At 45.2% G+C, this 12764-nt stretch overlaps 1 protein-coding gene across 2 annotated transcripts in view; it reads left to right on the forward strand.

Moving 5' to 3' along the window:
- The window catches only part of NEK8 (NIMA related kinase 8), a 59932-nt gene that overhangs the window by 6349 nt on the left and 40819 nt on the right, over positions 1-12764 (forward strand). For both annotated transcript variants that reach the window (XR_010792544.1, XM_066599555.1), the window contains exons 3-4: positions 6099-6331; positions 9289-9420. Coding sequence is in view for 1 of the 2 variants with exons in the window: in XM_066599555.1 (XP_066455652.1) it covers positions 6099-6331; positions 9289-9420 (365 nt within the window). In the remaining variant the exon portion in view is untranslated. The remainder of the gene's footprint in view (positions 1-6098; positions 6332-9288; positions 9421-12764) is intronic.

The following is a 12764-nucleotide window of genomic DNA, read 5'->3' on the forward strand; positions in this document are numbered from 1 at the left end:
GAGATACGTATAAATAAGGCTATGTTCAGACCGCAGTACAATCCTTTAGCATAAAGTTGCACAAGTCTATAGTTACTGTAAACATGGTGTCCACCATCAAAAGATTCAGTAATTTATAGAATTAAATAGATATTCCTAGAATCACAAGTTATACCCTTTAACCCCTTTCGTGGCACGCCTGGAAAATCTCCTTCCACCAAAATTTGGAAATTGTTTTCCAAAATTGTTATAATGTATTCTTTCATTACAAAAAAAATGTTGCAATGATTGTTGCATTCCTTAATAAATACTTGCGAGATTAAATTGCATTGTTGACTCTTTTTAAAAAAAACCTGCCTTGTGAGTCATGACATGGTAATAAACCTGCCACTGAAGGGGTTAATAGTAGAGATGAGCAAGCCTACTCGGTAAAGCAGTTACTCGAGCGAGCATCGCTCTTCTTGAGTAACTGCTTAGTGATCCGAGCAGGCTCAGGGGTGGCGGGGGAGAGCGGAGCGGGAGGGAGAGAGATCTCTCTCTCTCTTCTGCTCTGCTCCGCTCACCCCTGCAGCCCACCCGAGCCTGCTCGGATCACTAAGCAGTTACTCAAGAAGAGCGATGTTCGCTCGAATAACTGCCTTACAGAGGAGGCTCGCTGATCTCGAGTAACTGCTTAGTAATCCGAGCAGGCTCAGGTGGGCTGCGGGGGAGAGTGGAGCGGGAGAAAGAGTGAGAGAGATCTCTCTCTCTTCCCACCCCCACCACCCCCCGCAGCCCACCCGAGCCTGCTCAGATCACTAAGCAGTTACTCGAGAAGAGCGATGCTCGCTCGAATAACTGCCTTACAGAGTAGGCTTGCTGATCTCGAGTAACTGCTTAGTGATCCGAGCAGGCTCGGGTGGGCTGCGGGGGAGATCGGAGCGGGAGAAAGAGTAAGAGAGATCTCTCTCTCTCTTCCCACTCACCCCCCGCTCCGCTCCCCCCACTCACCCCCGCAGCCCACCCGAGCCTGCTCGGATCACTAAGCAGTTACTCGAGAAAAGCGATGCTCGCTCGAGTAACTGCCTTACCGAGTAGGCTCACTCATCTCTAGTTGTGGTATGGAGGATGCTCTGTAGAATGTACTTTGGAGTTCTTTTTCCTGTCTTGTAATTCTTTAAATGTTGTCTGTCAGCAGTTTTGACTATGCAGAACTCCTGACAGGCTTTGTTAGAGGATGTGTAGAGCAGTTTAAACATATGGTATATACTCAAGTATAAGCCAACCCGAATATAAGCCGAGGCACCTAATTTTACCACAAAAAAATGGGAAAACTTATTGACTCGAATATAAGCCTAGTGATGTGATGACATGACTGTTTGCAGATCCCGACCGGAGAACACAGCCAAAGTATGAAGAAGGCAGCGCTCCAGCTGTGTTCTGCATACCCCGCTCGGAGCGCATAGCTGTATACCAGCTGAGCACTCCGTAAACACAGCAGGAGTATGCAGAAGACAGCGCTCCAGCTGTGTTCTATATACCCGGCTCGGAGCGCATAGCTGTATATCAGCTGAGCGCTCCGTGAACACAGCAGGAGTATGCAGAAGACAGCGCTACAGCTGTGTTCTGCATACCCCGCTCGGAGTGCTCAGCTGGATCCCCTCTTCATGGCCCTGCGTAGCCCTGCCAGTAGATTTCAGCTTTTTGTAATTTTTGTATTTCTTTTTGTTTTTCTGTATTCCCCCTGTCTACGTAAGCGCTGTGGAATATGTTGGCGCTATACAAATAAAGATTATTATTATTTGTGTGGTTAAACCTCCTGACAGACTCCCTATAAAGTGAATATTCATTTGTATTTGTAATCCCCAATTCTGGGATGAGTAATGTCTTATTACTGTATCACCTCTTTATGTCTTACACTGAGCTCCAGACACCCTGAATAGACATAAGGTGTCCATACATTTCCAATAGCTGTTGACCAAACGCTCATTCGGACGACAATAATTCTTAACACCCATACACATGTTTGCTCAGCTGGCGAGTGAGCTGCTGGCAGACACCTCGGGCAGGGGTTTATCTGCTGCCAGAACAAGTGTGCGTTGAAATTTAACATGCCCGATCTTTCTGATCCTTGACATCGTCTGTTAGGGGAAAGTTGTTCGTCCAACATTAATTTGATGTGTATGCAGGCCTATAGAGTAAAATGCTGCATCTTGACACCACTGGGAATCTTGCCAGTTACTGCATATATATGAGCAGTCTGCAGGATGCTCATAAACTCCCTCTAGTGGTGGCTCCTGGTAGCATGAATTTTATAATTTCACGCTGTCTATGTAAGAGATTTTGAGCTCCAACTAAAATAAAATTGGTGTATAATGTTGGACCTAAGGACATGTTTGTGGGGTCCAAGCACCTCATTAAACCTTACAAAGCCCCTGTGCTAGCATATATTTTGAAGTGGTTTCACATAGACAGGATAAACAATGGGTGTCGCTGAAGGCCAAAGTTCTCTACACTAACCCCATTTTACTCCTATGGCTAACTCCTACTCACTGGCCCTTTTATTTATATTTATTGGCCATTGCAACCACCTCTACTGTATAACGTTTTTGGGATTAGCATTTGAGGTCTTTATGTCTTTCTCCAACCTAAGCCCACTTACCCTGATTTTCCATTAACCCAGCCTTCCCGCAAGCCATGCAGCGATCCCATATCTTGAGATACTCTAAGGAGGATGCACCTCAGGTGAGACATTATATGTCATTGGAGGTTCTTCACCCTTTAACCTCTTTTCTGGGTGGCTTACCTAGTGGGGCTTGGTTTCTATGTGCCCAATTATCAAACTTTATATCTAGTTTGTCCCTCACTATTCTTTACTACGAGATCTTAACCCCTTTGGAACACCTATGCCTACAACCCTCCCCAGCCTCCCTACTTGGTGTAGTTGCTCTGCAGGCTTCTTCAGGAGACTGGGAAGACTATTTTTATGTCTGCCTGAGAGGCTGAACTTAGTTTGAGTTTTCTGTGCGGAGGAATGGACCAAGGCGTTTGCTCTCACACATAAATCTTTTTCTCATAAACCTGAGGAGAAGAAGAATAAAATCCTCTCCAGATGGTATAGAATGCTGGCTTTGCTCCATGATCTCTTCCCCAAATGCTCCCCCCTTCGTTGGCATTGTGGGGTACTCATGCTTACATCTAGTGGGAGTGTGGGAAAATTGCACCCTTTTGGTCTGTAATAAACGCCCTTTACAACAAAGTTTGTTGAGCTGGTCTGGGAGGGGTTGTTAAGCTTCTTCTTGCAAGCTGCCTAGTTAGTCATCGCCCGTTATTGGAAATCCTCCCAAGTTCCGAGTGTAACGGAATGGTAGGATACGTCCTCTGAGACTTGATGCTTTGCTTAAGACCAAGACCCGTAATAATTTATCCTGTGTTTCCAGTCGTGTTCTGTTCTTTACTGGTTACTTCATAATAGTGATTGCACCATAAATGGCAAGTAAAGGTTGGGAGAACTTGACTTTGACACCGTGACCCCTTGAGGTTCCACTTAGAGGCCGTTTTATTTGTACGCGTAATCCAGTGGCCTCCAACCTGTGGCTGTTGTGAAAGCTCTACTCCCAGCCTGCTGGGGCCGTCGGGGCATGCTGGGAGTTGTAGTTTTACCTCAGCTGGAGCACTCCAGGTTGGAGGACATGACTTTAAACTTGTCATGGGTTGGAGCTTTTCTGAGCGCAGACAGTATTGTGCGTCTCTCTGTTTTGTGTGGTTATTGCTTTGTAATCTGATAAAAGCACCGAAACCAGTTGCTTGTGTAACTCCAGGTCAGAAACCAGAATGACTCAGATTGTAGGCAGAAGGAAGGTCATTGTTCTGGAAGACAGATGACAATAAGTACTGGAATGTGGCTTCGTGGTGTCTCGTAGTGACAGATCTGGAGAGATTATACTCTTACATTTACGCACTTGTTCCTGTAGCCAATTCAAGCCTATACACTGGATTATAATTGCTAGTAGTTTGCCCATGAAAATAGTATATTTAATGAGCCCTAATAATATATTTAACCCTTTCCAATCCACTGCCTGATATCTGAAGACATTCTGATTGAAGGCTGTACATCTCCGATGTCGGAAGACGTCCGGCAGGGTATCCTTACTGTATATTCCTGGCTGCTCTGTTGTCAGGGGCCTCTCCAGCATTTCCCATACCGCAGTACTGGCTCTAGCCAGCAGATAGTGCCATTGTATAATGGCAGAAAGAGAAAGCCCCCTAGGAAACCCTGAATCCAATATTGGATTGCACAGGGTTAAAGTGACCCTCCAGTTTTGGGACAAAATTCTGTCACCGGACAAGAGAGTGTTTTCTTCTTTATTGCCCCTCCGATCCACAAGACGCTGTTATAGATCCTCCAAGATGGTTGCAGAAATTTTCTAACTAGCTAATGCACACTGTGCACTGCTCTCCAATTCGCCAGTGCTGATCACATGAGCAGCTTTGGCCAATCAGAGAGCAGGTATAGTGCATTAGCAGTCCAACCCTACCAATGTACTATGTGTAATTAGGTAGTCTGAAGGTTGTGTTGGCCATCTTGGACGGCCAAAAACAGGACCCCGATCCAGTGGATCAGAGGGACAGCAGATAAAAACAACTGCAGGGGATATACCCCTTCCCCATCCAGCCGCAGGAGAGAAATTTGTTTTGAAACTGGAGGGTTGCTTTAAGTTATATCTGTATCTTATAGTTATTGCCAGCAAGTAAAAGCAGGCCTAAACTTTCAATAAACTTTGCATAAATCAGTAGTCCAGTTTATGTTCCCTCCAGGACTGTGGAGTCGAAGTCTTAAGAAAACTGAGGAGTCTGCTCTGCTTACCGACTCCACAGCCCTGCAGCAAGGACAGAAGAGCATTTAGTGTCCTTGATTTTCAGATCTTCACGCAGTGTTCGTGTGCCATGTCATTTTCGAATAAAGTTTGTTGAAGATTTTCCCGCGTGGGCACACAAATCGTAAGTGGTATTTCAATTTTAGGGACAAACGTTGTATCTGTAAGTGAAAATCATCCGTCCGTCCACCAGGAAGCGCGGCAATAACCGAGCGCGTCCGTGCGAGTTTCACACAAAGTCTTCAGAAATCCACCATCAGAGCAAGTAGAGAATTGGACGTCCCGCCGACTGTGGAAGATTCTGTGCAAACCTTTGCGATGTTATCCCTGCCAACTGCAATTGTTACCGGTCCTGAAACCGGACGACAGAGCGCGGCGACGTTCTTTCTGCGAGAATATGCAAACTGTAATGGAAAGCGATGGTTTCATGGAGTCTTTAGTGCTCAGTGATGAAGCCGCCTTCCACCTTCTGGCAGTTAACAAATGTAATGTCAGAATCTGGGGGAGGGAAAACCCACTTGTCTACGTGGAGTGAATGTGCGACCTGGCACCCCCTCCCGACCCCCACCACCCCCCCAAGGTGAATGTGTTTTGCACTATAACCTGTAGGAAAGTGTACGGCCCCTTCTTTTGGGAAAAGAATCTCGGGGATTTTGTACCGGGACGCTACAGATCTGGCTTCTGCCACAGCTGGAACAGGAAATCCCAGGTTTCATCTTCCAGCAGGGCGCCCCCTCCTGCTTTCCCCATTGAAATTAGAAGTGAATTCAATAGGCGACTACCAAACAGATGGATAGGCCGTGCAGGTGGTGATGATAGTCAACTTCTTGCTCGGCCTCCGATTTTCATTTTTTTTCTCTGGGGAGTGTTAAGGCCCATTTAGACACAACGATTATCGCTCAAAAGTGTCTTTTGAGCAATAATTGTTCTGTCTGAATGCGCGGCCGCCGTGCGCTATTTGTTCATCGTTGATTTCTAGAAATCACCCATAACTCTTATCAGTGCCGGACTCTGATTTTCTCAGCGGGCGGCACTGACGGCATTCTTTCAACTATCAAAATGGTGACCGCTATAAGAATGTAAAAATGCACTTTGCGCACTATAAATGGTGCAAATTAAAACAAATGAAGAAAATCACAGGTGTGCTTAAAGCTGGGCTTCTTGTAAATTAAGATCTAATTAGTTTTGTACGGTTTTATTCTCATGGCTTTCATGGTATATTTTGGAATATTTACCATTTCTGACTTTCCGTCTTCCCTGCAGGGGGCACATTAGCTGAATACATCCAGAAGCGCTGTAATTCACTGATGGATGAAGATACTATTCTACACTTTTTTGTCCAAATTCTCCTTGCGATGCATCATGTGCACAACAAACTCATCCTTCACCGAGACCTGAAAACCCAGAACATCCTGCTGGACAAACACCATATGATCGTAAAGATTGGCGACTTTGGGATCTCCAAAATTCTCAGTAGTAAGAGTAAAGCCTACACTGTGAGTAGACAAAACAGCCATCAATGTACATATTGGCAATGTAGAGCAAACATAATGCAGTACTGTGTTAGCCATAGATATCTATCAGCTTCTGTAAGCCAAACCTATGGGCTCATAGGAGCCGACAGGCTGAATCCAGCAATGTGAGTCTTATCCTCTTCCCACGCTGTCATCGGTCAAAGTCCCCACTGAACGCACCCGGCGGACTACTTGTGCACGTAGAATGAGAGGACTACATAGCTCAGCTTTCATTTTACCAGAGCAGTTTGAGAAATGAAAGCTGAGCTCTGATTGGTCACTTTGGTCAACAAGGACAGGCTTCCGCCATTTTGCAAGTTGCACCCAAGAATCTCGGGCACAACTTGCATGGGACATGAAATCTGCCCATATGAATAAAGCTTTACCATTAGACAGTTTTGATGAATGAGGCCCATTGTCTGTAGTACATTCTATATTGTACTATAGTCTTTAAAGTAACACCTGGCTGCAAAAATAAAAAATAGTGTTGAAGAAGACTTGGCGGAATTTACAAAAACACTGTATGTGTGAAGCCCGTCGTAGAAAAAATATCGGATGGGAAGGTAAAACCATTGCTTTAAATTCCATTCTGTTGTTAATTTCGGCTTACGCTCTAAATATAGAGTTTCATTTTTCCACTAAAGTTTGCTGAGTCGCCTCTTTTAGTGCCATACAAGTGGACCACACACGGCGCAGAACGGAATCACAAACTGCAAACAGCTGCGGCCAGGAACTATTTCACTGCACATTAAAATAATTTTGTGACTTATATTATATTCACATATAGCAGTAAAGGGGGGGTTAAAATTGCATCAAACGCGCATCTGAAAAATCACCTGCGGTTTTACCATGGTTGTGCGGTACGGTAATTAGCCGCAAGGTTTTTACAGGTGAGACCTGTATTTTACATGTTTCACCTGTACAAACGGTGCAGCCAGTTACCACATTGCAAATAACGGTGACGCCTCATACGGTTTTCAGATTCAGTCTTGATGAAGTTCACTTCAGTGGGAAGTTTTCTTCCCAGCCGGGTCACTGCTGCTGTCCCTTTCCTGGAGAAATCGGCGCTAGTCAGTAGCACACAAGCCCGATGAACAAGCTGCCGTGTGTACGTACATAGGCAATAGCACTATTTCTGGTCATTGTATGACTTGTATCCTGCATTCTTCCCTGTTTCCCCCTCTGTATATCTGATTCTCAATCCTCTAAGACCTGGTGGATGGAGTCTGTGATTATGCGGTTTCCTATACCCAGAGAATTGCAGGTTCTGCTCCCTGTCTTTAAAGGGGTGGTCTCGCGGCAGCAAGTGGGGTTCAGCACTTCTGTATGGCCATATTAATGCACTTTGTAATATACATCGTGCATTAAATATGAGCCATACAGAAGTTATTCACTTACCTGCTCCATTGCTAGCGTCCCCGTCGCCATGGTTCCGTCTAATTTCGGTGTCTTCTTGCCTTTTTAGACGCGCTTGCGCAGATCCGTCTTCTCCCTTCTTCTCCCTTCGGCTCCGCTCGGCAGCATCGGCATTTTGGCTCCGCCCCCTTGTACGCATCATCGCGTAGCTCCGCCCCATGATGTGTGCCGGTTCCAGCCTCCTGATTGGCTGGAATCGGCACGTGACGGGGGCGGAGCTACGCGATGATGCGTACAAGGGGGCGGAGCCAAAATGCCGATGCTGCCGAGCGGAGCCGAAGGGAGAAGAAGGGAGAAGACGGATCTGCGCAAGCGCGTCTAAAAAGGCAAGAAGACACCGAAATTAGACGGAACCATGGCGACGGGGACGCTAGCAACGGAGCAGGTAAGTGAATAACTTCTGTATGGCTCATATTTAATGCACGATGTATATTACAAAGTGCATTAATATGGCCATACAGAAGTGTATAACCCCACTTGATTTCGCGAGACCACCCCTTTAACACAGAGGCATAACATCATCATGTAGGACAGTGTACAGCATGACTGAGCTATGCAAGCCTCATACAGCTCTGTCCATAAAAAAATTAAAAAGCTATCGTCTCTGAATGTGGCGCCAAAAAAAGCCATCGTTTGTGTTAAAAAAAAGCGAACAAACACAATGCTTGTATTGTAAAACATAATCAAACCTCTATAAATTTACTCCTATTGATTTTGATGGGAGTAAGACCGCCACACAGGCGGATTTGCGTTGTGAATCTGGAGTGGGCATCCGACCATAGCATACTTTTTTTATTTTATTCTTTTTTTCTGCCTACAATTGCAAATCAATTGCGATTTTTAATTTATTTATTTATTTATTTAAATTTTTTTATTTATTTGCTTCCCCCCACTCGCAGAGAAAAAAAATCACAGCATGCGGATTCCACGCAGATGGCTTCCGTTGAAGTCCGTGGAAGCCGTCCGACCCACGGCCCTTCCGCAATCATCATTGCGGAAAGGTGGCGGGATCAGCGGCATTGTCTAGTGACTGCGCGGCATTATCTGTACTGCGCATGTGCACCGGCTGGCACATGCGCAGTACAGCTAAGAAGACTGCGGACAGGTACGCGGGGATCATCGGCTAGGCACAGTGTCAGATTCCGCTGCGGGATCCGACCTGCCCATGTGCAGGCGGCCTATAGATGGCGCTTTCACTTCCTGTCACTGATGACAACGAATGGACATGCTGCACTGACAGCTCGCTGGACGATCCGCTGATGAAACAAAAGGCCGTAATACCCATTTAATCCTACTTGCGTTTTAACAGTCTAGTCTGTGTTATTACATCAACATAAAAGCTTATGTAATTATTTCATTTGTGTTCCAATTAAAATATGTTCTGAAGTATATAACTGCCAATTGTCTATTATTTGAGGATCACACATAGGGTCCATTGATACGTGTCCTGCGGTAATGCTGGGAAGTTACCTGTACCTGTTTTTTGTGAAGGAAACTTATCCCGTTTATCCTGTTTTTTCCAGGTTGTGGGAACCCCCTGTTACATCTCTCCAGAACTGTGCGAGGGAAAACCCTATAACCAGAAGAGTGACATCTGGGCGCTTGGCTGTGGCCTCTATGAACTGGCAAGCCTTAAGAGGGCATTTGAAGCTGCGGTATGAATTACCTTCACTAATAATGCAGAACCCTTGAATTTATCCTTCAGGTCACTATGTCCAAAGCTCAAGGGATGTATAAAACACCAGAAGACGCCTGACACCACACTGCAGCCTTTGCGACTTTCTTACAGTTCCTCATCTGTTTGACCTTTCTTGCACTAATTTTGTACATTTTTTTTTTGCACGTACATAGATGTTAAACACAGGATATACCTGATGTCTGACCTCTTTTCGCCTTAACAAATTTGTGTTTTCTTCCCAGAGAGATGTTATCAGCCATATAAAGGGGTTTTCTAGGGAGAATACTATCGATGACATATGCTTAGGATAGATCATCAATAGTTGATCGGCCAGGGTCCATCGCTTGGAACCCTGACTAATCAACTGAGTGAGTGCATGCTGTCAGCGCCACAAAAAAACAGAGGTCGGAGCGGAAGTCTCCATGCCGACCTCCATTTAGTGGCTGTTGCTTGTAACTGCAGGTACAGCTCTCATTGAAATCCGCACGATCTGTGCCTGCAGTTACAAACGCCGGCCACTACACAGAGGTCGGTGCGGAGACTTCTGCTGCTTCCACTCTGACCTCTGTGTGTTTGCGGCCCTGACTGCATGCGCCCACTCAGCTGATCGATCAGGGTCCCGAGCGATGAACCCCAGCCAATCAACTATTGATGACCTATCCTTAGGATAGCTCTATAATAGTATTCTCCCTGGAAAACCTCTTTAACCTTCTAGGATTAGGAGAAACACCTGTGATACATGTTAAAGCCCTCTTACAGTCGCCCGAATGATCATTCCCAATTATAAGCGCTTCTTTGCCAGCTGATCACATCTTTTATGTGGCTGGAGAAATCATTGATGTCAGCAGGACATTTCCCTGCATTATGACTTAACAGATGTACTGCAAGCAGTCAAGGTCGCTAATGTCCTTGAAGCACTTTGCATCGACTTTTAGTATGAACACTTATCAACTTTGTATTTTGCCAGTTGGCACTCGTCATGGGTCTCGAATTAGCTCATGTAAAAAGAGTTAAAGAAGGCATAAATATACTCTATGATCGTGGGGCCCAACATCTGTGGCCCCCACCGATCTTGTGAATGAAGAATATATAGTGCTGGGCCCCTTTCACAGTTTTTTCCTTGCACAGCGCCTGCAGATACCCATCTATGCAGGGGAACTGAAGCATAGCTCCACTCAAGTGAATCTAGGCCTTTGCAGTTCAGCCGGGTATCCAGCATTGTCACTGTGCAGGAAAAACCCATTAGCGCTTTGTCCCTTTTAATTTTTAGGATTGGTAGGGGTCTCGGAGGTTGGACACCCACAATCATAGAGGGATGGCATATATTTATGTCTTCTTTAACTCTTTTTACATGCGCTAATTCGAGACCCATGATGAGTTCCAATTGATGAAATACAAAGTTGGTAAGTGCTCATATTAAAAAGCTGCAGTTGGATCCCCACCAGTCATAAAGTGATGGCATATTCTGGCCATATGCTGTTACTTGATGAGATGGGAAAGCCCATTTATCCTCTTTTTGTTGGGATACAGACCTCTGCGTACATACTATAGTCTACTTGATAAATAAATGATTAAATCCATTCAAAAAGGGTGCAGGATGTTGACATCTCTAGCCACTGTTTCTGGTAAATCTTCTTTACCCATGGCTAGTTCACACACTGTACTGTGTTGGCTACATGTGAACATTACAGTTTTTCTATGCCTTGGGTTACTAAGCAGCCATCAATGCAGGATCTTTAAAGGGAACCGGTCATTACCATCACACCCACAAAACTAACTTCACTGGCCAGCAGGGGATGAAAAATCAGTCACTTCTAATGTTTCCTTTTTTCCTGACAAGCCCATTTACTTCCTCAATTGGATTCGACAGTTATCTTGAGCTGTATACAAATGAGCAGAGAAGAGTCATCTGGCCAAGAAGAGTCACTCTGCTTTATGAGTTGCTGAGCTAACCCCAGCCCCTTTTTCTTGATAGACAACTTACTGTCTATCAGGAGAAGTAGGATGTGGTTAGCTCAGCAGCTCATAAAGCAGAGTGACTCTTCTTGGCCAGATGACTCTTCTCTGCTGATTTGCAAATGGTGCAATATAACTTTCAAACTTCAAACCGTAAATTAAGAATAACTTGCTAGGTAACATAAACATTAGTTATAGGAGCTGCAGAGGTAGAAGTCACACCCAGGACCTGCTGCCTGAGGGGGACCAAAATCTCCTATAGAAGAAGAGCCCAGTATTCTGAATCGTTCATGCAGCACTATTACAGATTTTGCATGGGAGCCTAGAATTTTTTTTTAAAGCTTGTTTTATTGAAGAATAAAAGAAAAATGATAAAAAGAACAAAGAAAATACTGTCATAGCATGGCTGCAAAAAACTCATCTGCCTCTGAAGAGGAGAACGCGTTATCAGACAATAACAATTGCGCAGATGGAATGCACAGTTGGCCAAAGGAATATGCAATTAAAAAAAAACATATGCCAAACATTGTGTCCGAGTCACTTCCATTCACCCAAACCTCCATAACACAAAGGGCCTCCCCAGAGTACATCAGTAAATTTTCAGTTTTCTGCTCCTTTCCCCTCCAAAAACATCCAGACAAATCAAATCTATATAGTGAACTAGCTGATATACCCGGCTTCACCCGATTTTATTTGGTACATGTGCTTACCCGTTGTTCGTATGAAAAATTTTATGAAGTCATGGTTACTTAACAGAGATGAGCGAGTATACTCGCTAAGGCACATTACTCGAGCGAGTAGTGCCTTAGCCGAGTATCTCCCCGCTCGTCTCGGGGCCGGCGGGGGGCAGGGAGCGGCGGGGGAGAGCGGGGAGGAACGGAGGGGAGATCTCTCTCCCTCTCCCCCCCCCCCCACTCCACGCCGCAACTCACCTGTCGCCGGCCCCCGAATCTGTAGAGACGAGCGGGGAGATACTCGGCTAAGGCACTACTCGCTCGAGTAATGTATACTGGCTCATTTCTATTACTTAAGTTTCAAAAGGATTTTCTTAATTATTTTGCAAATTTATTTTTATAACCAACTGTTGTGCTACATATTACCCCTCGCAGGGGGATAGTCATGGTTACTTTATAGACTGCATGTACCGATGTTCCTCTGCAGAATGTGCCGCACCACTCACTTTCTTCACTTTTTACCCTTAAAGGTGACTTACTTTTTAATCAAATTTAACCCCAGATTGGAGGTTGCAGCCCCTTCTTAGCCTTAAAGGCGTGCTCCATGCCTGCCGTTCATGGCCGCTGTCTTCTGCTCAGCGGTAACTTAGATTCTTGTTAGTATAAACACATAGGGGAGGTAGATTCTTCT

This window comes from Eleutherodactylus coqui, chromosome 4 (genome assembly GCF_035609145.1).
Source record: "Eleutherodactylus coqui strain aEleCoq1 chromosome 4, aEleCoq1.hap1, whole genome shotgun sequence".
Classification (NCBI taxonomy): domain Eukaryota; kingdom Metazoa; phylum Chordata; class Amphibia; order Anura; family Eleutherodactylidae; genus Eleutherodactylus; species Eleutherodactylus coqui.